Source organism: Pelodiscus sinensis, chromosome W (assembly GCF_052426305.1).
Source record: "Pelodiscus sinensis isolate ZL-2025 chromosome W, ASM5242630v1, whole genome shotgun sequence".
Classification (NCBI taxonomy): Eukaryota; Metazoa; Chordata; order Testudines; family Trionychidae; genus Pelodiscus; species Pelodiscus sinensis.
Genome location: NC_143084.1, coordinates 12,395,718 through 12,420,731, shown reverse-complemented (window position 1 = coordinate 12,420,731; position 25,014 = coordinate 12,395,718). Strand labels below are relative to the sequence as shown.

Sequence of the window (25,014 nt, the reverse complement as noted above, 5' to 3'; positions counted from 1 at the left end):
CTTTGCTCTGGCAAAGTCTCAGAGGCGCGGGACCCCGCCGCGGCTGCAGCTTCAGTCCCGGTGCCTGTGGTCTGCTGGGGACGGTCCCCAGAGCAAAGCCTCAGAGGCGCGGGGAACCGCCGCTGCTGCCGCTTCAGTCTGGGTCCCTGTGGTCTGCTGGGGACGGTCCCTAGCAGACCACAGGCACCCAGACTGAAGCGGCAGCAGCGGCGGTTCCCCGCGCTTCTGAGGCTTTGCTCTGGCAAAGCCTCAGAAGCGCGGGAACCCGCCCGGTGCCCCTGGTCTGCTGGAGACGGTCTCCAGCAGACCAGGGGCACCGGAGCAGCTTACGAACGGGGCTTTCTCGCCCGGAGAAAGCCCCGTTCGTAAGTGCGGATCCGACATAAGTCGGATCCGCGTAAGTCGGGGACTGCCTGTATATGCAGTAGAGCAGCATGAAATCATCCGTAGGTCTCCATAGCAAAAAATGTCTTTTGCTGTAGCATGCTGAACATTTCACACACAAGCCTACGTATGGCCTATGCTACTGTTCAAACCACATAATCTGGTTCTTGAAAACACTCTGGGTATGTCTACACTACAAAGTTAGTTCGAACTAACTTTCATAGGCGCTACACTAGTGCTCCACTAGTTCGAATTTAATTCAAACTAGCGGAGCGCTTAGTTCGAACTAGGTAAACCTCATTTTACGAGGATTAAGCCTAGTTCGAACTAGCTAGTTCGAATTAAGGGGTGTGTAGACCCTTAATTCAAACTAGTGGGAGGCTAGCCCTTCCCAGGTTTCCCTGGTGGCCACTCTGGCCAACACCAGGGAAACTCTATGCCCCCCTCCCGGTCCCGGACCCCTTAAAGGGGCACGGGCTGGCTACGGCGCCCGTGCCAGGTGCAAGCCTGCCAGCACCCAGCCAGCAGACCCTGCACCTGGCACGGATCGAGCCAGCCACCCGATGCCCCCCAGCCCTCCCCCTCTTCCCGGGACCAGGCTGGCGGCTCCCGGGAGCTTGCCCGGGACCGCAAGAGGCGGGCACCCGCCTGGGCTAGTGCGGACATCGTGGACCTCGTCCACGATCTCCGCACTAGGCACAGGAAGGTGGCCGTCTAGGGCAGGAGAGCTGCCAGCCTGGCCACCCAGGAGCAGGAGTGCATGAAAATCAAGGGGGTCCACTGAGACCCCCCGACCCTGAGCCCTGAGCTTAGAATGGCCGTACTGGGTCAGACCAAAGGTCCATCTAGCCCAGTAGCCTGTCTGCCGACAGCAACCAACCCTAGGGACCCTGGAGGGGATGGACCGAAGACAATGACCAAGCCATTTGTCTCGTGCCATCCCTCTCCAGCCTTCCACAAACTTTGGGCAGGGACACCACTCCTACCCCCTGGCTAATACCACTCCATGGACCCAACCTCCATCACTTTATCTCACTTCTCTTTAAACTCTGTTCTAGTTCTAGCCTTCACAGCCTCCTGCAGCAAGGAGTTCCACAGGTTGACTCTTTGCTTTGTGAAGAACAACTTTCTGTTACTAGTTTGAAGCCTGCTACCCATTCCTTTCCTTTGGTGTCCTCTAGTCCTTCTATTATGGGAACTAATGAAGAACTTTTCTGTATGCACCCTCTCCACCCAACTCCTGCTTTTAGAGCCCTCTATCCTGTCCCCCCTCCGTCTCCTCTTTTCTAAGCTGAACAGTCCCAGTCTCTTTAGCCTCTCTTCATATGGGACCTGTTCCCAACCCCTGATCATTTTAGTTGCCCTCCCCTCTCCCAGCCTCTCTCTTCCCCTCTCCCACCTCCTTTTCCCAGTCTCCCCCAGTTTTGTTCAATAAAGAGAGATTCCATTTTTGAACACAATTGTCCTTTATTTTGTACATCAAGAAAAGGGGCTAGGGAAGGGTAAGTGGAAGGAGGTGAGGGAGGAATGGGGTACGAGCCCCCAATGGGGAGGACTGGGCTGGCTCTGTGGGCTTCTGGGGGTGGAAGCTCTCCTGCAGCCCCCCAATTGCCCCCTCTCCCCAGATGGCAGCCTGCGGCAAGTGCAGCCGGGCTGATGGCCGAGTGCTGTGATGTGCCCAGTCTGGGTACTCCGGGCAATCCAAGCCAGGACTGCTTTGCAAGCGGGGCACCCCTGAGAACTGTCTGTCCGGGGTGGGGGTCGGGACCCTTTAAGCACAGCCCTCGGCTAGCCTGAGGCAGCAGCTCCATGCTCTAAGTCCTCATCTGATGCCCTGCCGGCACTGCTTCCGGCCATCCTTAACCTCGGTTCAGGGTCCACTTAATGTGGACATGCTAGTTCGAATTAGCAAAACGCTAATTCAAACTAGTTTTATAGTCTGGATCCGTTAACTAATTCGAACTAAGTTAGTTCAAATTAGCGCTGTAGTGTAGACATACCCTCTGAGCCATACAACAGGATCTTACATCACAAAAGTCATCTAAGATTTGCTCACTTTTAAAATATTCAATTTAGACTGAATACAGAGGTTTTTAAGGAGCTGTAATCTTGTACTAATGGCAGCTCAGTGTTTATAAGGAGGATTTTGTGGTTACTCCAGTGGATAACTGTCACAAAGGAGTGGGGAGTCTCTGGGCCCTGCACCCCCATCCGCAGCCAGATGGGGGACACAGCCAGCAGGTAGAACAGAAGGTTTATTGGTTCACAGGGATACAGCGTAGAACAGACTTGTTAGCACAGGAACCAGGAGCAGTCAGTACAATCCATCTGCATCCTAAGCTAGCTGAGACCCATTCACACACCCAGGAACCAGTCCTTGCCTGCATGCAGCCCCGCCTCTTCCTTTGTCCCCTTCCCAGGCAAAAACGTGTTATCCGGTTGCACACCCCCCCACCTAGGTTCAGGTTACAAGAGAGCCTGAGCTACTGTTTACGTGCTGGGGTGGGGCAGCCTCCCACTCAGTGAGTCACACCCAAAACTGAGGCACACACATTGTTACAACAGAACAGTACAGGACAGTAGAAATCACATACAACATGACAAGTGAACAGAGTGAATACAATCTCCACTTCATCATAACAACAAACCAAAATACATCTTATTTCACTGGGCAAGAGCATTTCCAGTGCATGCCTAGGGATTTGTTCAGCTGCAGTGGTTTAAAGTTATTAGTTGTATCTCAACTCCGAGCTCAGTCCAACAACGGAGGAGTTTCCTCACAGAAAACAGATGCGCCCTTGCGTGTGGACATCTTAGAACATGCCACATAGTGGTGCATATTGGATGTTAACAAGGATAAACTGATTTTTACAAAAAACATGGGTTTGGTACAGTTTAGTTCCCACTACTATTAAAAGAGTAATGAATATTAATACCTTCCTGAAGTATGCAGGACAATACTACATTCTCAATATTTTCTGGCAGAAAACCCACTTTAACTGCTTATTTAGGGAATTATGAAGGACAAGCCCTCGAGATCAAAAGAAATAAAACTTCTTGCAAATACTGACCCATCTTTACTGGTTGTGTTATCTGTAGGTTTTATACTGGCTGCAAGTGGTTCTAGAGAAGGCTTTGAAGTGCTGAGGGAGTTAGTTGCATTGGAATCTAATGACATCAGTTGCTGATTAATCTGAGAAGACATAATTGAGCCAGCCAAAGACCCAGATATTGGAATACTATTGAAGAACACCGTTGAAAAATCCCTACACACACACACACACACACACACACACACACACAAAAAAAAGAATAAAAGTACATATATTAAAAAAAAACGTTAAAAAATATTTTAAATTTAACTTTAATATCACTTGTGTGCATACAAGTACACACTTAAAACCCCCTCAATTTTTTCCACATATTTTTCTCTCATCTCTACTGCAATGCAGGCTAATGTGGTGCTTAGCAGTCTACCTCTTAATGAGGCAGTAGGAAGGCACATAATGTTGGGGTAATATTTGTTTGTGTACAGCTGAAGAACAAAGGGAGCTCTCCCATTTTTGGTGAAAACCTATTTTAAGTTAGAGTTTTTATACCAGGTGTCTCAAACTCCCAGGCCACGGCCATCCCCAGCTGAAGCGGCTGCACAATCTTGCCTGGGAGAGGAGGAGGGCTGTCTGTTCTCATTCCCATCCCTAAGCCCCATCCTTTCCTGCCACTGGCCCACCCATTGCACCCCGTCCCCCAAGGGAGCAGCCTGAGGGATTTCTGAGGGGGCCTAGCACAGCACAGCAGCTGTCCCCCCCACTCACGTCAGGAGTAAACAAGACAAGCTGACCTTTTGATAGGTATAAAAACCCAAAACACAAATCATGAATATTCCCAACTGGTGCTCAGATCTTACTATTAAGGGCACACTGGGATAAATGCAGATTCTCACAACTATGCAGGATATTTCCAGCAAAAGCCAGCTACCCAAGTTCAAATCATGACTAGCATGTTTGCTCAGGATGTAGACACATACTTTAGAAATTGCTTTAGACAACAGAAGTATAACAACAAGCTCCTTGGGAAAAATGTTTCTCTTTTTCACTGATGGCTCTAATCTTGGGATCTTTTTTCCTCATCACCTTCCCTCTTCCAAAAATAATAGCTATAGCTGCTCATTCTGAGAGCATGAATCCAGATAATCTAAAACACACAGTATATTCCTAGAAAAGGGAAAAAAACATAGCAAAAAAACCTTTTTTTGGACAAGACAGGAAATCAAGGATGGAACCACTCAATCATTCAAGATCCCATATAAGAACATAAGAATGGCCGTACTGGGTCAGACCAAAGGTCCATCTAGCCCAGTATCCTGTCTGCCAACAGTGGCCAGCACCAGGTGCCCCAGAGGGGGTGGACCAAAGACAATGATCAAGCGATTTGTCTCCTGCCATCCCTCTCCAGCCTCTGACAAACAGAGGCCAAGGACACCATTTTATCCCCTGGCTAATAGCCTTTTATGGACCTCACCTCCATGAAATTATCTAGCTTCTCTTTAAACTCTATTATAGTCCTATTACAGTCTCATCTAAATGTCTGATTTCAAATTAAATACATTTTCACTTCTCTTTCTTTAAACTATTCTGCATTATCATTTTCACAGAACAGCTGCCACTTTCTACCCTAGAAGTGGCTGTATTTTAATGGTAGGTAAAGTGATTATAATAAAGCACTCTGAAATCCATTCATCTTAGATGTTCTTAAATTCAAGGTGGTATAGTATGTGATGAATTCAAGATGGACTTAAATGTTGTCAGTGTGAACTGGAACAAGTAGGTGAAAAAGGCAAGGGAGATAAGTAAAACACTTCAAAGTATACCCAGTGTCCAGCTGAGCTATGCATAGAGGTGTGATCCGTCTCCGGCCATCTGCAGTCCGCGTTTCAACTTGCTTCTTTAAAAGATTCTGTTGAGGGCAAGAGAAAACGTTAATATGAATGCTTTTTCCAGTTGACACAGGAGTCAGAATTATTGATGAACCTGTTTCATTTCATTGCATTTAATCAATCTTTTACTAGCAGATTTACCCAGCATTGCTTAGGTCTGTAACTGAAGTGATTTTTTAAAAAATAAATGGAAAATATACATGCATTATTTCAATGACTGTATTTTTCAAAAGTGGAGGAAAAAATTAAGGCTGGAGTGAGAGTTCGGGGGTGAGGAGGTGTTGGGGGCGCTCAGGGCAGGGAGATGTGGGGGACTTACTGGGGCCACCTGTTGCAGCGAGGATGGGACTGCTCTAGCAGTGACTCCGCCCAGGGGGTGGCACCCCCCCACCCCCATAGCCTGCAAGGTGTCTGTGGGGGAGCAGGGTCCGGAGGCTGCTGCCACACCCTCCGGCAGCCTGTAGGCTGTCTGGGGAGGGGCCAGGCTCTGGGGGCTGTCCCCACCTCCAGCGGCTCTCTCCTCCCACGTTATAGGAAACAGTCCCATTACTGGCACTTCACATTTTTCAAGCACAACCCAAACCTGATCTTGGTTTAAGTTATGTTAAGAGGAATCTACATACCAAATTTGGTGGTCCTAGCTCTTACAGTTTAGGAGGATTCCTTGAACAAATGAACAGACACACTCCAATATTTATGGCATATAATATGTGCAAGAGAAAAAAAGAAGACTGCAGGGAAGTTGTGTGTCTCTCCCCCCGCCCCCGCCACCCCAGATCACAATTGTGTTTCTGAATCAGACTCTCCAAATATTTGAATGAGACGCTGTGTAATCTCCCTTCCTGTCAGCACAAATTGGATTTTTCAGGCATAACCTCTTTGGAGCAAGAATGGTCTTTTAACAAGAACGTGTATAGTCCCTAACACAATGAAGCCCAATCGGTAATTGGTGCTCTCATGCTCCACCATAACACAAACAACAAATCCTAGCTAAATACAAGATAGAACATTTTTCACAAAACCATTTCTTTATATCAGACCTCTCAGTCCTCAACCTCAAAGGAAACCTGCACAACACCTTCAGAAGACAAGCTTGGGAGTCGACATTCATAACTTTGTTAGACACTAAAAAAATCATGGACTTAATAAAGGTACTGGATTTATGGCTCATTACAAACCACCAACCCTTCTTTGTCCTAAGACTGGGTCATAACTGCCCACTTTGCTGTGAACAGCACCATATTAACTCCAAATGCTTAATAATCTGCTCCACCTTATATTTAGCTGGGACAGAGTACCTTTCCCAGACCTGAAAAGCTTTGTGTAAGATCAAAAGCTTGTCTCTCACTAGCAGAAGTTGGTCCAATAAAAGATGCTACCTTGCTCACCTTGTCTCCCTAATTAGGTATTTATCAAGTTTGTACTGGATGCTATAAAAATCACCATTCAAAAGGCCTACCTTTCTAATGTCCTCCAAACTCTCACCATTAACCATGCTTGCCACTTTGGGAGCTGTCATTACATCTGCTGCATCCTGTATTGCTGCATTCTTCTGCTCCATCAGCTGCTGTTGCGGTCTCTGTTGATACTTCAGCATCTCTGGATTCTCAATAATGGTAGTGGACAACTGAGCCTCACTCATTATCGCTAAGCTTTTACCATAGGTGGACTGATGAATGTTGCTCTATGGGTGTTAAAAATATGAGAACAAAACCAGATTACAAATGCTAGCAACACATCAGTGATTGTGCTATAAAGAATCACATATCTATTAATATCAATATACAAGTACCTTCAGTACAATTTACACAAAGTCCCCCCCACCCGTCACTATTTTTTTAGATATCAACCTCATTAGCTAACTTAACTAGGGTGGCAAAGCTTCCACTGCTAGCAGCACTAAGCGGGAAAATCTAGCTGTTAGCAAAAACACGTTAAAAAGACTTGCACACAAGCTCATAAGAGTAATTTGAAACCATAATTTTGAAATTAGGAAGTCAGTCCTTACTACTTAGGCCAAATGTTTCAAATGTATAATGTAATGTAAGCAAATGGATATTTGCCAAGACAATTTCTGCTCTGGAAAGGATACTTAATACCGCAGGTTGTTTCTGAACTTGATGGATCTTACAAAATAACTCCCTGGTTTTGGAAAGCAGACAAGTTCACATTTTTCTATAATATGAAAATCAGTCAACTAAAAAATTCTATGAACAGTTTTGAGCATACTACTTTAATGAAAAAAGAATGGATGATCACTTGTATCCTGAGAGTACCTTCTCCTCCTCACTAAGGGGATCTCCAAGTTCATCCTGGGAAAAGTCCAAAAAAGCCACTGATCCATCCATGGAACACACCAAGATCCCAAGTCCGTTTAAGGTCCTGAAAGACAAGTAAAGAGCTTGGTTTATAAACCATGAGTTTTAAAAAGTTGGCTGCATTTATTTAATCTACACACGTTTCACTGTAAAACAAATGGTTAGCATAGGCTTTATTACACCCAGCAACTACTGAAGTAATCAAAAAAGTGGGACAACATGGAATATTCAAGAGACTATGTTTGATAACCAGTGACTACATATATGAATGTGCAGAGCCCTGCACGGATACAAAAATTTGTATCTGCACCCACATCTGTACTCATAAAAATGAGCTGTGGATACCCGCAGCTATAAAGTGGCTACCTGCAAATTTGCAGGGTTCTAGATAAAAAACATGTATCTGCATCTGCAACCATGAGCTGCAGATATCCACATCCATATCCACAGATGCAGATACCCACAGACATAAAACAGATATATGCAGATTTGTAGGGTTCTATGCATGTGCTTTTGAACACAGCGCTCACCCACATTAACTATTAGGACTGTGAAAAACCAAGACTAAAGGAGAAAACTGGAAGAATTTTAAATGTTGAGTACTAAAGGTGAATCACAAAGCAAAAATGCAAATTAATTTGCTACAGAAAATATGTGCTAAAAAATATGCCCACTAATTGGGCTAGGGGCATCGTTCAGCACATAAACAGCTAAAAAGGTTCCCCTTTTAGGCCCTGTCACATTACTGGATTTTAAAGGGAGAAGCCAGATCACTGCTGCACCCATGGGGAGGCGGGGGGTTTTGCCCCAAAGTCTGTACAAAGGGGGCCATGTGAGGTGTAAAATGAAAGCTTGTGTTCTACTGATTCGGTATATGCTACTGATGTACTTGTAGGATATCTGTATCTGGAGTTATAAATATGTACTCTGTGTTGATGCTGGAAGATTCTCTGTCTGAGACAACGGGCAAAGAATGTTCAGCCAGCGACTATGCTAATTAGCAAGGCTCCAGGGACAATGGCTCTCTAGGTGCCAATACACACCTGAGGAATGTGTTTGGGACATGCAAACCAGACAGTATCCGATGACCACTGAAATGGAACACAGGGATAGGTCACTGGACCATGTGACCTGCTCTGGCCAGGAAGATTCCAGGAGAGGTATATAAAGACCATGTGGCAATCTCCATCTTGCCTTCAATTTTGCTACTGATTCCAGATGCAGCCTTGCGAGGAACAGCGAGCCAGGAAGAATCGTTGGCCCATCCTGACATAGGATGTACACCGGAGACTTTTAAGATAGCAGTCTATAACATCTGTGCTAAGAGCCTGTATCGAGAACTGGGTGATTCGATGCATGTAATGTATTCTCCTTAACAACATGACTCTCATGCTTCTCTTTCTTTTATTAATAAACCTTTAGATTTCAGATTCTAAAGCATCAGCCCAGTGTGCTCTTGTGCGTAAGATCCAAAGTGTAAATTGACCAGAGGTTTGTGGCTGGTTCTTTGGGACTGGAAAGACCCGTTCGGGGTAGGTGAGATTGGGTTCTAACACCCTTCACCTGTGTGCAGGCCCGGGCCTGATTGTGGCACAGGGAGAGCTGGAGTGTCAGGGGTTTTGCCTGGTGTGACCGGTTTGTGGCCTGTTTGGGAAGGTCTCCGGTCTGGGGCTGTAAGGAGCCCTTGTTTTGAGCGGCTTGCTTTGTCGACAGAACTGGCTGTAGTCTAGACGCTCTTAAACTTCTGTCGACAAAAGCCTGTAGTCTAGATGTACCCTGACAGTCCATTTATCCAATCCATACTCCCTTAACTTGCTGGCAAGAATATTGTGGGAGACCCTATCAAAAGCTTTGCTAAAGTCAAGGCACAGGCAGTCCCCGGGTTACATGGATCCGACTTACATCGGATCCCTACTTACAAACGGGGTGAGGCAACCCCACACTAGCTGCTTCCCCCCAGCAGACCAGGGAGACACGGAGCGGCTTTTCTCAGCAGTCACCTCAGCTTGAGAATAAAGGACTGAGGGAAGTGAGGCGTGGGAGAATAAAACTGAGCTCTGGAGAAATGTTTGGCTAGAGTTTCCCCTACAATATGTACCGGTTCCGACTTGCATACAAATTCAACTTAAGAACAAACAAACAGTCCCTATCTTGTACGTAACCCGGGGACTGCCTGTATATCACATCCACTGACTTTCCCATATCCACAGAGCCAGTTACCTCATCACAGAAGCTAATCAAATTGGTCAGGCATGACTTGCCCTTTGTGAATCCATGCTGACTATTCCTTATGACTTTCCTCTCTTTGAAGTGCTTCAAAATGGATTCCTTGAGGATCCCCTCCCATGATTTTTTTGGGGACTGAGGTAAGGCTGACTGGTCTATAGTTCCCTGGATCGTCCTTCTTCCCTTTTTTAAAGATGGGCACTAAAAATCATCTGGACAAACTGGAGAAATGGTCTGAGCTAAAAATATGATGAAGTTTAATAAGGACAAATGCAAAGTACTCCACTTAGAAAGGAACAATCAATCAGTCTCACACATACAGAATGGGAAGTGACTATCTAGGAAGGAGTACTGCAGAAAGGGATCTAGGGATCATAGGGGACCACAAGCTAAATATGAGTCAACAGTGTGACATTATTGCAAAAAAAGCAAATATGATTCTGGGCGGCATTAACAGGTGTGTTGTGAGCAAGACACGAGAAGTCATTCTTCAGCTCTACTCTGCACTGATTGGGCCTCAATTGGAGTAGTGTGTCCAGTTCTGGGCACCCCATTTCAAGAAAGATGTGGAGAAATTGGAGAAGGTCCAGAGAAGAGAAACAAGAATGATTAAAGGTTGAGAGAACATGAGCTATGAGGGAAGACTTAAAGAATTGGGCTTGTTTAGTTTGGAAAAGAGAAGACTGAGAGGGGACATGATGGCGGTTCTCAAGTATATAAAAGGGTGTCACAAAGAAGAGGGAGAAAAATTGTTCTCCTTGGCCTCTGAGGATAGGACAAGAAGCAATGGACTTAAACTGCAGCAAGGGAGGTTTAGGTTCGACATTAGGAAAAACTTCCGACCTGTCAGGTTGGTTAAACACTGGAAGAAGTTGCCTGGGGCGGTTCTGGAATCTCCATCTCTGGAGATATTTAAGAGCAGGTTGGACAGACACTTGTCAGGGATCATGTAGACGGTGCTTGGTCCTGCCATGAGGGCACGGGACTGGACTCGATGACCTTGAGGTCCCTTCCAATTCTATGATTCTATGACACCTCTCAGGGATGATCTAGACCAGGGGTCTCCAACCTTTTTAACCACAAGATCACTTTTTCAATTTAAGTGCAATGTAAGATCTACCTCCAACCCAAATACCCTTTGCCCCGCTTCTTTCCTGCCCCTTCTTTGAGGCCCTGCCTCTGCTTCATCCTGGTCACTCATCCCCCTTCCTCCCCCATTCTTGCTCACTTACAGTAGACTGGGGTAGGGGGTTGGGGTGCCGGCTCTGGTCTTGAGCCAAGGAGTTTGGAGTGTCGGAGGGGCTCTGGGCTTAGCCCAGGGTGGGGGATTGGGGTCCAGGAGGAGTTTCAGGGTGCAAGCTCTGGGATGGTGTTTGGGTGCAGGGGGACTCATGTCTTGGGTAGGAGGTTCAGGGTTATGGTTGAAAGAATTTAGCTTGTTTAGTTTAGAAAAGAGAAGACAGAGGGGGACAGGATAGCATTTTTCAAGTATCTAAAAGGGTGTCACAAAGAGGAGGGAGACAAATTGTTCTCCTTGGTCTCTGAGGATAGGACAAGAAACAATGGGCTTAAACTGCAGCAAGGGAGTGTGGCAGGGTCAGGCCAGGGAGCTTCTGCAGAGAGGGGAAAAGGCAGCCCAAAAGGGTAAAAAAACCCCCTGTAAGTAGAAGCAGAGAGCTACAGGCCAATTAGATGCAGCTGGGAGGGAGCTGGCTCAGGCTGATTGGGGCCAGCAGACTCCTCTGCTGGCTGACCGAGGGCCTTTAAAAGCCTCAGCAGTTGGAAGCTGGAGGGAGAGGACGGAAGGGAGGCGGTGGAGAAAGAGAACAAACCCACAACAGCATTAAATGGAGGCAGCTAGGGAGGGAGTCTGAGGAGGTGTGGCTGGGCTCCCTACCACAGAGACCTGCTGTGAACCCCAAACTCTGGGGTTAGAAGCGAGAGCCCAGTCCAGTGGTGGCCAGGGTAAGAGGGGCCCTTGCCACACGTGGTGTCAGAGGTGGGATGATCAGCTGTGAAGCCTCAGTGACCCTAAATCTGGCCAAAGTGATCCCTCGTAAAGGAGAAGCACATATGAAGGACCTAGTGAAGGCTCTGGTACAGGCCACGGCCACCCAACAGGAGGCTACTCGGGTGCAAGCGGCTGCCCAACAGGAGTCAGTGTGGCTCCAACAAGAAACCAACCAATTGTTGATGAGCCAGGTAGCCCAGGACAGGGCCGCCCTGCAGGAGGTGGTGAAACAGCTGAAAGCCCTGGCAGTCCAGGTACGTGGTCGAGATGGGACCCACTGTTAAGCAAAGTTATTCACCTTGGTGCAGTAACTGTCGTTCTTCGAGATGGTGTCCCCCCACTGTGCTCCACTGTGGGTGCTAGGCTTGTCCCGGCACCGCAGAACGGAGACTTGTTGTAAGCAGACTTCGGCCGGGCCACACATGCGCTGCTGTGCCTGCGGCATTCGCGCTCTTTTCCTGCGCGCGGTCCGGCCAACTGCCAGTTCCTCGAGACCGCCTCAGAGTCTGTAAGACACAAAGAAAGGCGGACTCCAAAGCAGGGAGGAGGGCGGGTAGTGGAGCACCCGCGGGGACACCATCTCGAAGAACGACAGTTACTGCACCAAGGTGAGTAACTTCACTTTCTTCTTCGAGGATGTCCCCGCAGGTGCTCCACTGTGGGTGACTGCGTAGCAGTAGCCGCCAGAACAGAAGGAGGGAAGCACGGAGTCCCTAGTTATCCGCTGTGGAGAGCACCGCAGTCGCCACCGCACCGTCCGAGCGAGTGCCCAGTGATAAAGAATAGCATCTAGCAAAAGTGTCGTGGGAGGACCAAGTGGCCATCCTGCAAATGTCTATAAGGGAAACCCCTTTAAGGAAAGCCGTTGACGCAGCCATGGCTCTGGTGGAATGGGCACGCGGGTGGGACGGGAGGGGTATACGCTTTGTTGCATAGGCTTCCGTTATGCAGCTAGTATTAGGTTGGCGATCCTTTGGGAGGATATCGGTTGCCCTTTCGACCTAGGTGCCAGAGAGACGAACAAACGGTCAGTACGTCTGAAGGGTTTGGTTCGGTCGATCTAGAAAGCTAGGGCCCTCCGAGCATCTAGGGAATGGAGGGCTACTTCTTGTGGTGAGGCATGGGGTTTTGGGTAGAACACTGGAAGAATTATAGGCTCATTGACATGAAAATGGGATGCAATATTTGTAATGAACTTCGGGTGTAGTCTTAATATTACCCCATCCTTTCGGAATAACGTGTACGGTGGTGTGGCCATCAAGGCGGAGAGCTCTCCTACTCTACGTCCTGATGTTATTGCAAGTAGAAAAAGCATCTTTATGGTTAAAAGATGAAAGGATACGGTGGCCAATGGTTCAAATGGTGGTCCCATTAGGGCCTCGAGAACCACATCCAGGTTCCATGATGGTGGGATTGGGTCTCGTGGTGGACCTAAATTAGTGAGGCCCTTGAGGAATCTCTTTGTGGTGGGATGAGTGAAGATGGAAGCTCCCTCCACCGGTGATGTAAAGAAGGTAACGCAAAGTCGGTCTCTTTTGGGTGCATAAGGTAGTCCAATACCAGAGGAAGAGGAGCTACTTCAGGGCGATGATGTTTAGCAGCACACCAGGAGGCGAACCTGCGCCACTTGTGAAGGTAAGTCTTCCTTGTCATTTGACGTCTACTGTGTATAAAAACGTGTCTAACCGGTGCCGAACAGATTCAGAAGGGTTCAGCCAGTTAGGTACCATGCTGTGAGATTCAGAGTGTGAATCTGGGGATCTCTCAGCCATCCCCGGTTCTCAGTGAGGAGGTTGGGGAGGAGCGGGAGGTGGATGGGTGAGCGCGAGGATAGGTGATGAAGAAAGGGGAGCCAATGTTGGCGCGGTCAATCCAGCGCTATGAGGATGAGTCGCGCCCCATCCGTCCTCAGTTTCTGAAGGAGTCTCAGGATCATCGGAATGGGGGGAAAAGGCATAGAGGAGGGGTCCGTGCCAACTGATGAGAAAGGTGTCTCCCAGGGAGGCTGGACCAAGACCCGCTCTGGAGTAGTACCTGTGACAATTCGCGTTGGTGAAGGTCGCAAACAGATCTATTCAAGGGGTACCCCAGCGTTGGAAAATCGAGTGCAGGACCGAGTCGTGCAGCTCCCACTTGTGCTTCACGTCGAAGTGCCTGCTGAGGAAGTCTGCGGTCACGTTCATGGTGCCAGGTAAGTAAGATGCCATAGGTGTTATTCCGTGGCGAATACACCAATTCCAGAAGCGGATGGCTTCCATGCACAGGGAACGGGAGCAAGCTCCGCCCTGACGGTTGACGTAGTACATGGCCGTGACGTTGTCCGTAAGTATTCTCACCGTGGTATTCTGGATATGTGCACGGAAACATTTGCAGGCATTGAAAATCGCGCGTAGCTCCAAAAGGTTTATGTGCAGACGCTTCTCCAATGGTGACCACTGGCCCTGTGCTGAAAGGGGACCCACGTGGGCTCCCCATCCTAGCAGGGAAGCATCTGTTGTAATGTGGTGGTACGGCTGCTGCTGGCAAAAAGGTACGCCGGATAATATATTTTGCCGGTTGGTCCGCCATAGGAGCGACCGTGTAACGGAAAGGAGGTGGCGTTACTGGCCTGTGGAGGTCGTGTCTGGTGTGGTTGTAAACCAGCGTCAGCCAGTATTGAAGGGAATGGAAGTGCAGTCTGGCGTATTGGACCATGTATGTTGTGGCGGCCATATGGCCCATCAGTCTTAGACAGGTTATGAGTGGAACGTTCGGACTGCCAGTGATGGTTTGAATGAGGTCCTGAATGGACTGAAAACGGTGTAAGGGCAGGAAGGCCCTGCCCGCAACGGAGTCCAAGCGAGCCCCTATAAACTCCAAATACTGAGTTGGGTGCAAAATGGACTTTTGGTCGTTGAGGAGGAGCCCGAGGGTGTGGAAGGTTCGCCTGGTGAGATGGATCACGTGAAGAACTTCGGAGGCAGAAGGAGCCTTGAGGAGGCAATCATCTAAGTATGGAAAGATGATTATTCCTTGTCTTCGGAGGAAGGCCGCGACAACCGCCAGGATCTTTGAGAATACCCTGGGGGTGGAGGACAACCCGAAGGGTAGGACTTTGTACTGGTAGTGGTCCTTGCCGACGACAAAGCGTAGGAATCTCCTGTGAGAGGGGTGGATAGCAACGTGGAAATAGGCGTGCTGGAGGTCGAAGGCGGCAAACCAGTCATGATGTTCCAGTGCGGGAATGATGGCAGACAACGTGATCATTTTGCATCTTTGTTTTCACAGGAATTTGTTCAAACAGCGGAGGTCTAGTATGGGTCACCAACCTCCGGATCTCTTCTGGGTGAGGAAATAATGGGAATAGAAGCCCCTGTTTCTAAATTCGTTCGGGACCGTCTCTATAGCCCCCAGAAGGAGTAGGCGGTCGACTTCTGTTCACAGGAGGACCTCGTGAGAGGGGTCCCTGAAAAGGGACGGGGGGGGGGGGGGGGAAGAATGGAAGTGAAGGGGATGGTGTAGCCCGTTTGAATAATTTCCAGCATCCATCTGTCTGTGGTGATTGATGCCCATTGGTGGAAAAAGGGCCTCAACCGGTGGTGGAAGACGTGGGTAGACTGATATGTGATGTTGCCTGTGACTGTCTGCGCGCCCCCGACCAAGGCATCAAACTTGCTGCTTGTTATTGGGGCCCATTTGGCCACAGCCATTCCCGTTGCGACGTCACTGGGGTCTCTGGTGAGAGCGTTGATTATCAAAGCTCCTCTGTTGTTGATGTCGTTGCTGCCATTGATGTCTGACGTACGAATAGTTGTACCGGCGCTGGTATGGCGTATATCGGCGTCTCCTGAAGGGAGGCATGTACATTCCCAAGGTCCTCAACGTTGTGCATGAGTCCTTTGAGGAGTGTAGGACGGTGTCGGTATTTTCGGCAAAAAGCTTGTCCTTGTCAAAGGGCAAGTCCTCAACCTTGCTCTGTAAATCCTTAGGGACACTGGCTGCTTGCAAGTAAGAAGCTCTCTGCATAACGATCGCGGTGGCAGTAGAGCGAGCAGTGGTGTCAGCGACGTCCATGGCCATTTGGAGGGATGTTCTTGTTGACGTGTAGCCCTCCCAGCTGCCTGATTTCAGTACAGACTTTTTTGACTCAGGTAAGTGGTCTATGAGCGGAGTCAAGTGTGAGAAGGTGTCGAAGGAGTGATTGAAGAAGTGCGCCATATAGTTAGCGATTCTGAGTAGTAAGGTTGCAGATGTGTAGACTTTCCTGCCCAAAAGATCCAGTCTCTTCGTTTCTTTATCGGAGGCTCGGTGTTTGAATTGCGGGGTCTTAGCCCTCTGTTGAGCCGCATCGACAACGAGGGAGTTAGGTTGAGAATGGGCGAAAAGGAACTCCATCCCCTTCCGGGGGACAAAATATTTTCTATCGGCCCTCTTGTTAGTCGGGAGCGCCGATGCTGGGGCATGCCATATTTCGTCAGCAATCTCTAAAATACCCTCGTCCAAGAGAATGGCGAGGCACGATCTGTGCTGCGGCTGAAGATTTCTAAAAAGTTTATGCTGCTTGTCCTTGAGTTCCTGCAGCGGTCTCTCCTGAGTGATGACTACTCGCTTGAACAGCTCTTGGAACTGACGAAGATCATCAAGCGGAGAGACCTCGCCAGGCATGACCACTTCGTCCGGTGGCGAGGAGTCTGCTGGGGAGACCTCGATCGGCTGTTCGGAGAAAGGCACATGGTCGGGTTCCGACAGAGGGTGACAAGGCAAGGTCACATGTTCCGGAGGAATGGAGGGGGCAAGAGCCGGGGAAGGTCTGGAAGAGGCGTAGTCATACGCAGAGTGTGAGCGGTAAGAGTACCTGCTGCGGGAGTCACGGGTATAATAGTCAGCACAAGGGTATAGACTGTCCAGCGGTGAGCGTCTCTCTGGATAGTAAGAGTGTGAGCGATGCCCATGATGATGTGGAGAATACGGTGAGCGAGAACAGCTGTATGAAGCTCTGGAGGAGGCAGGAGAAATAGATGACAGGCGGTGATAATGTCTTTGATAATGAGGGTGAGCTGCCAGGAACGGTGATGGCAGTCTGACAGGAGAGCGTGGAGACCTGCGGTGGCTACCATAATAAGATGGAGAGCGTGGTGCTGGAGGGGAGGGTGCTGGTGCCAGGGAGAAGGCAAGGGAACAAGACCGGCTCCGGCGCGGAGGAGTCAAGGGGGCTGCGCGAGGTGTAGATCTGGCCGGAGCCACATCCCCCGGTGCAGATGACTCAGGCACTGTAACCACTGGTGCTGAGATGTTGTGCTGCACTCGCACCAGCGCCACTTGGTCCGGCACCGTGTGTTGATTAGGAAACTGCGCCGCTGCCGGCGCCGTTGTGGTCGGCTCCGAGGAAGCTCTCATTGGCGGCGCGGTGGTCGGTGCCGGCGGCTGGGGTGCAGGCGGTGCCGGTGCTACTCTCAGTGCCGCGGTACGTGCAGGCTGTTCCGGCTGCCTGGGCTTCAGTGAAGCTGCCAGTTTGGGACACAGCTTAGTAGTGCCGGAGGTCCCAGGTCTGTCTCCCTGGCTCACCCTGCCCTGGATGGCAGCAGGCAGGGATCCTGTGGGGGAGAGCCTGTGTCTTTTTGATGCGGCCACGGTGGGAGATGAAGCCCGCTGTTTGGGGGGGGCTGTTCCTCTGTGGCAGGCAACTGATGCTGCAGCTGGAGGGCTTTGTCGAAGAGGAGCATTCTCAGGCGCCTCTCCCTATCTTTTCGAGCCCTGGCCGTGAGCTTAGTGCAGTAGGAGCACTTTTGGGGAACATGGGACTCCCCAAGACATTTTATGCAGTCCGCACATCCATCAGAGGCTGGCATTGCCTCCCGGCAAGTGCCGCATTTCTTAAACCCTGGGGATGACGGCATGCCGGCGTTTCTACCAGGGTGTCAATAGGGAGCAAGAGTCTTTCTGTTTCCCTTTCTCTTAGTTTATTTCTTCTCTCTCTTTCCTTTTTCTTTTCTTTTTATTATTATTTTTTTTTCAGTTCAACGAACAACTATGTACAAAGGAGATGGGAGAACCACTGACGGGAACGTAGGGAGGTAACAACAAGTAAGCAGTTCTCAAAACGTAGCTTCCCCCCCCCCCTTTTTTTTTTAAAAGAGGGGGAATGAACGAACGAAGGAGGAAGGGAAACCAAGTAGGGCAATTTACAAGGTGATTTGAGGATGTATAGTCTCACAAAAGAGATTAAGGTGAAGAACATGGTTTCTATCCGTCTGCAACCTGAGGCAGTCTAGAGAAACTGGCAGTTGGCCAGACCACGTACAGGAAAAGAGCACGAACGCCGCAGGCACAGCAGCACATGCACGGCCCGGCCGAAGACTGCTTACAACAAGTCTCCGTTCTGCGGCGCCGGGGCAAGCCCAGCACCCACAGTGGCGCACCCGCGGGGATATCCTCGAAGAACGGGCCAATTACTACTTACAGAAAATGACAGGAGGAGATGATGCGGAGGCCTATTTGTTGGCCTTTGAAAGGACAGCTTTGCGGGAGGCCTGGCCTCAAACCCAGTATTTTAGCCCCTTTTCTGAGCAAGGAGGTCCAGAAGGCATACTTCGACATGGCAGAGGAAGCCGCATCCAACTACCCCCAGTTGAAAGCTGAGATCTTGGCACTTGCGGGGGTCACAGTCACGGTGAGAGCCCAGAGATTCCATGAGTGGAAATATCGAGAGGACCGTGCACCCAGAACTCAATTGTTTGACCTGGTCCATCTGGCCCCGAAGTGGTTGCGGCCCAATATCCACAGCCCCGAGAAGATTATCGAGGTGATCATCCTCGACAGGTATACGAGGGGGTTACCTCCAGACCTTCGGGAGTGGGTTGGCCAGAATGACCCCGCAACATTTGATGAGCTGGTGGCTCTCGTGGAGAGAGACAGCTGGCTGCTAAGGAACTTTCCCGAAGTCCCAGGGTTGACGTGCGTCGGAACAAGAGGTCCACCTTCACCCCAAGGACCCATACCCTGGAAGCTTCAGACCGAGCACGGGCAGAGAGAAAGGGGGCGGAAGAGCGACCGGAGACTGCAAAGGAACTCAGGGGCTGGGTTGGAGAGGGCCAAGGGGCGAGTCCCAACAACCCAAAGAGAAAGGGGGGGTGCCCTGCCCAGGTTATAGGTGTTATGCCTGTAGGGAGATGGGGCACTGAGCTGCTATATGCCCTAACTTTTAGAAGAGCCTATGCAATGCGACCTAGGGAACCTACAAAACCCTTGTGCCCTGGTCAACCATCAGTATACCCGGTCCATGAAAATGAATGGGGTGGAAGCCACTGCACTAGTAGATTCCGGGAGCGTGGTTATGTTGGTCTCAGGGAAGCTAGTAGGGCAGGACCAGCTGATTCGAGCCAAACGCACTGGAATATTGTGCGTACACAGAGACATTAATTATTACCACACCATCCCTGTGAAACTGGAAGTACGAGGGTGGGTCACAGCCGTGACTGTGGGGGTGGTCCCAAAGCTTCCCTACCCAGTGGTCATAGGGCGAGACTTCCCCGGATTTAATGACCTGCTGCCACGGGACTGGGTGGAAGAGGATTGCTCCCTCCCAGCCTTCCATGAATTTTCCCAGGACCTGTTCTCGGTGCCTGAGGAACCCCAGAAGACCCGGCAGGAGAGGAGGGCAGCTAAGAAGTTGGGGACAAAGATTTTGGCCCAAAATCAGAAGCAGGCGCTGGCTGGGGGGCAGGAAGCCCACCCAACTACTAGGACAGAAACCCCAGAACGTGATGAGCTTGAGGCAGGACCCAGCTCATCAGGAGAGGAAACTGGAGTAGGCTCCCTGGAACTTGGACAGGTTGGATCCTCAAGCGAGACTTTTGGGCAGGATCAAGCCAATGACCCAATATATCAAAATGTCCATAAGGATGTGGTTGAAGTTAATGGGGTCCCAGTGGAGGGAAGGAACAAAGGCATGGGCCCCTACTATGTAATTAAAGGGGATCGACTATACAGAGTAGTTCGTATACGGGACCAAGAGGTGGAACAACTCTTGGTACCTCAAAAGCACCGGAGGGCAATACTGGAATTAGCGCACAGTCATTTATTTGGAGGGCATCTGGGGGTGGATAAGACCCTGGACCGCATTCTTCAGAGGCTCTTTTGGCCAGAGATCTATGCGGAGGTCCGCAGATATTGTGCTTCCTGCCCTGAGTGTCAATTACATGGGCCTCGACCACACCTGAGGGCCCCACTAGTACCCCTACCCATCAATGAAGTCCCCTTTGAGCGAATTGCTATGGACCTAATAGGCCCACTAGAGAAGTCTGCACGGGGCCATCAAAGTATCCTAGTTGTGGTGGACTATGCCACCTGGTACCCAGAGGCGGTGCCCCTACACAATACCCTGTCCAAGACAATTGCTAGGGAACTAATTAAAAATTTTTCTAGGGTAGGGATACCCAAAGACATTCTAACAGAACAAGGGACACCCTTTCTGTCCAAGCTGATGAAAGACTTGTGTACCATACTCCACATACGTGCCCTGAAGACATTGGTTTATCATCCCCAAACAGACGGTCTTGTTGAGCGGTTTAACAGGACTCTGATAAGTATGCTCAAGAAAGTGGTAAGCCGGGATGGCAGAGATTGGAATACGCTGCTGACATACCTCATGTTCGCAGTAAGGGAAGTGCCCCAAGCTTCTACTGGATTCTCCCCATTTGAGCTTTTATATGGGCGTAACCCACTGGGCATACTGGACCTTGCCAAGAAGCCTGGGAGGAACAACCCAACCCTGGGAAAATGTTAATCATGTACTCCAGATGAGGGACAGGACAACCAGAGTCACCCCCATAGTGCGGGAACATTTAGAAAAAGCACAGGAGGCTCAACAGGCCTATTACAACCGGCGAGCAACAACCCAGAAGTTCCAGGCGGGAGACCGGATGATGGTACTAGTGCCAACAGCAGAAAGCAAGCTCCTAGCCTGGTGGCAGGGGCCATGCGAAGTAATAGAAGCAGTTAGAGAAGTAAACTATAAGGTTCACTAACCTGACCGGCGAAAGCCCGAGCAAATATATCACATCAACCTGCTGAAACCTTGGTGAGACAGAGAAGTGTCTTTGGTTGCTCTGGGGTCACCACCCCAAGGGAAAAGCCCACAAAGGCAGGTGGGAATATCTTCTGAGCTGACCCCAGATCAAAAGACAGAAGTAGCTGACATGATTGAGCGAAACCATGATGTGTTTTCAACAGAACCTGGTAGAACTACAGAGATTTACCATGACATCATCACAGATTCCGGGGTGAAGGTAAACATTAAGCCATACCAGAGGCAAAGTGAAGGGAGATCCAAGCTGAAGCTCAGAAACTGCTGAAACTTGGAGTCATTGAAGAGTCGCATAGCCAGTGGTCTAGTCCTATTGTTATGGTGCCCAAGCCAGATGGAAGCCTTCGGTTTTGCAATGACTTCTGAAAGTTAAATGAGATATCCAAGTTCGACGCCTATCCCATGCCACGGGTGGATGAACTCATTGACCAACTGGGCAAGGACCGATCTCTGTCCACCCTTGACTTGACCAAGGGCTACTGGCAGATCTCTCTAGCACCAGGAGCCAAGGAAAAGATGGCCTTTTCAACTCCGGAAGGTCTCTTTCAGTATACGGTCCTCCCTTTTGGCTTGTATGGGGCTCCTGCAACATTCCAAAGGCTTATGGACAAGCTATTGCGGCCACATGCCAAGTACGCAGCTGCCTATTTGGACGATGTTGTGGTCCACAGTCCTGACTGGGGGACACACCTCGAGAAAGTAGAGGCGGTGTTGGAGACCCTAAGGAGAGCGGGACTTACGGCAAACCCCGCGAAGTGTACAATTGGGCTAGCCGAGGCCAAGTATCTCGGGTATATTGTGGGAAAGGGTGTAGTGAGGCCCCGATTCAAAGTGGCCCCGACCAACCCGAAAGAAACAGGTCAGGGCGTTCCTGGGATTGGTTGGATATTACCGTAGATTCATCCCCAACTTCGCTTCCAGGGCCTGCCCTTTGACCGACCTGACTAGAGCTCGTGGTCCTGACATTGTAAAATGGACCACTGCGGCAGAAGCTTTTAAGGATCTCAAGACGACCCTCTGCAGTGATCCAGTTCTCATAGCCCCTGATTTTAAGAAGGAGTTTATCCTGCAGACCGATGCCTCAGAAGTAGGGCTAGGGGCCGTATTGTCACAAATGGTTGGGGAAGAGAAGCACCCAATCCTGGACCTTAGTAGGAAGCTTCTGCCAAGGGAACAAAACTATGCAGTGGTTGAGAGGGAATGTATTGCGGTAAAGTGGGCCATGGAAAGCCTACGTTACTACCTCCTTAGGCAGAAATTTACCCTGGTCACTGATCATGCACCCCTGCAATGGATGCATCGAAACAAGGACAAGAATGTGAGGGTGACTGGGTGGTTGCTGTCCCTGCAGCAATTCCACTTCTGCGTGCGACACAAATCAGGAATGCAGCATGGGAACGCAGACGGGTTATCAAGGGTGCACTGTTGCCCGACCCAAGTAGCCCAACCCCATGGTGTTGGGGTGGGGGTGGGGGGGCGCGTGGCAGGGTCAGGCCAGGGAGCTTCTGCAGAGAGGGGAAAAGGCAGCCCAAAAGGGTAAAAAAAAACCCTGTAAGTAGAAGCAGAGAGCTACAGGCCAATTAGATGCAGCTGGGAGGGAGCTGGCTCAGGCTGATTGGGGCCAGCAGACTCCTCTGCTGGCTGACTAAGGGCCTTTAAAAGCCTCAGCAGTTGGAAGCTGGAGGGAGAGGACAGAAGGGAGGCGGTGGAGAAAGAGAACAAACCCATAACAGCATTAAATGGAGGCAGCTAGGGAGGGAGTCTGAGGTAGCATGGCTGGGCTCCCTACCACAGATACCTGCTGTGAACCCCAACCTCTGGGGTTAGGAGTGAGAGACCAGCCCAGTGGTGGCTGGGGTAAGAGGGGCCCTTGCCACAGGAGGTTTAGAGGTTGGACATTAGGAAAAACTTCCTAACAGTCAGGGTGATTAAACATTGGAATAAATTGCCTAGGGGGGTTGTGGAATTTCCATCACTGGAGATATTTAAGAGTAGGTTGGATAAACATCTATCAGGGATGATCTAGACAGTATTTGGGTCCTGCCATGAGGCCAGGGGACTGGACTCTATGACCTCTCAAGGTCCCTTCCAGTTCTAGTATTCTATGATTCTACGATATACAAGCTGAATGATGGCCAATCATCCCTGCTCCAATGCGATTCCATCCCTCTGTGGAGTGTCAGCAATAATAGCCAGATGGAGCCTGGAATCAACACAATCTCTGGTTTAGGCCAGAGATTTTTTTTGTTTCTCTCTTTAGGATCTTGCAGACTATTTGATTAGTCAATTACTCACAATTTAACATCCCTAATACAAAGTGCACAGTGCTCAATTAATATTTTGATTGCAAGTATTTGCACTGTAAAAATAATGAAAGAGGTAAGAAGTTCCTCATCTCGTGCAGTAACGACGGTTCTTCGAGATGTGTCCCCCCCCGTGGGTGCTCCACTATTGGTGTTGGGGTCATCCTGTGCCGCAGATCAGAGACTTTTTTTTAGCAGTGTCTAGTCGGACAACTCCCCTCGTTTCTTAGTAGAGTTTATGAGCTGAAGAAGAGGCGAGGAGGGTGCACGAGGTGAATAACTTCCTTTTCTTTTTCGAGTGATGTCCCCATGGGCGGCTCCACTGTTGGTGACTATACAGCAGTATCCGCTCAGTTGGTAGATGGGCTTCGGTTATGTGCTATGAGCGGTTGAGAGAACCGCATTGGCTACCGCGGTGCCCGTGTGAGAATTGCATAGTGTCTCATGAATGCATGGTTAGAAGACCAGGAAGCTGCACAGCCTATTTCTTGGAGAGGGACTCCTTTCATGGCAGTTGATGTCGCCATGGCCCGAGCGGAGTGTGCCTTGGGAGGCGTAGGGAGAGGTTTGCCCAGGAGAGAGTAAAATTGGATGATACAGGATGTTATCTGTTTAGATATACATTGGGAGGAGAGTGGCATTCCCCTGAAACGTTCAGCCAATGAAACAAACATTTGCGATTCGCAGAAGGATTGTGTTCTGTTTATATAGGAGGCGATGGCCCTTCTAATGTCCAGCATGTGTAGTATGGTCTCCTCCCAGGAGGCACGCAGTTTTGGACAGAAGGTAGGAAGGACTATAGGCTCATTGATGTGGAAATCTGAGCAGACTTTAGGTAGGAAGGAGTGGGGGTCGGAGGACGACCTTGTGTTTGTGAAAAATTGTGTAAGGTGGTGATGCCGTGAGGGCAGCAATTTCACTAACCCTCCTTGCGGATGCGATTGCTGTTAGAAATACCAATTTCAATGTGAGAAGGGCAAGTGATGATTTGGCCATCGTTCAAAAGGTGGTCTTGTGAGTGCATGAAGGACCAGTTCCATGTCCCACATGGGTGGCATAGGCCTGTGTGGCAGGTGAAGGTCCTGTAGCCCTTTCCATAATCTCTTAGAGATGGGTGCATGAATACAGAGAAGCCATCTATTGGGGTGGGTTGGGGGGGTGAAAGGCTGTGATCGCAGCCAGGTGTACTCAGTGATGAAAGTGACACGTCTTGTTGTTTCAGGAACATAATGTAGTCCAGGATCGAGTAGAGCAGAGCAGTAGATGGTTGGACGCCATTATCTAGACACCATGCAATAAAGCATTTCCATTTATAAAGGTAAGTATTGCATATAACTTGATGTCTGCTATCAAGTAGCACACTCTTTGCTTGTTGTGAGCACATCTGCCTCGCCCCTGAGAACCAGATAGGTGCCAGGCCGTCAGGTGTAATGTTTGCAGTTGGGGATGGAGAAGAGTGCCTCCGTTCTGGGTTAAGTGGTCTGGAAGGTTTGGAAGTGGGTAAGGAGGTTGAAGACCCAGCTGATAGAGATGGGGAAACCAAGTCTGTCTGAGCCACACTGGGGCTATGAGGATTACTTCAGCCTCATCTAATTGTATCTTCTGGAGGTCTCTGGGGAGGAGAGGAATAGGAGGGAATGCGTATAGTAGGTGAGTATTCTATGGAATAAGCAAAGCGTCCCCTACTGATCTGGGGCCTATGCCTGCTCTCAAGAAATATTGGGGGCACTTGGTATTCCGGCTCATTGCGAATAGATCTATGTAGGGCTGGC

At 49.6% G+C, this 25,014-nt stretch overlaps 1 protein-coding gene across 3 annotated transcripts in view; it reads right to left on the bottom strand.

Moving 5' to 3' along the window:
* LOC149520873 (protein HIRA-like) overlaps positions 1-25,014 on the bottom strand; it is a 136,481-nt gene that overhangs the window by 96,103 nt on the left and 15,364 nt on the right. For 2 of the 3 annotated variants that reach the window (XM_089775058.1, XM_089775056.1), the window contains exons 4-7: positions 7,597-7,702; positions 6,780-7,004; positions 5,255-5,340; positions 3,456-3,650 (exon numbers count right to left, since the gene is read on the bottom strand). In XM_089775058.1, coding sequence (XP_089631184.1) covers positions 3,456-3,650; positions 5,255-5,340; positions 6,780-7,004; positions 7,597-7,702 — 612 coding nt within the window. The remainder of the gene's footprint in view (positions 1-3,455; positions 3,651-5,254; positions 5,341-6,779; positions 7,005-7,596; positions 7,703-25,014) is intronic. The other variant, XM_089775057.1, reaches the window with a different exon arrangement.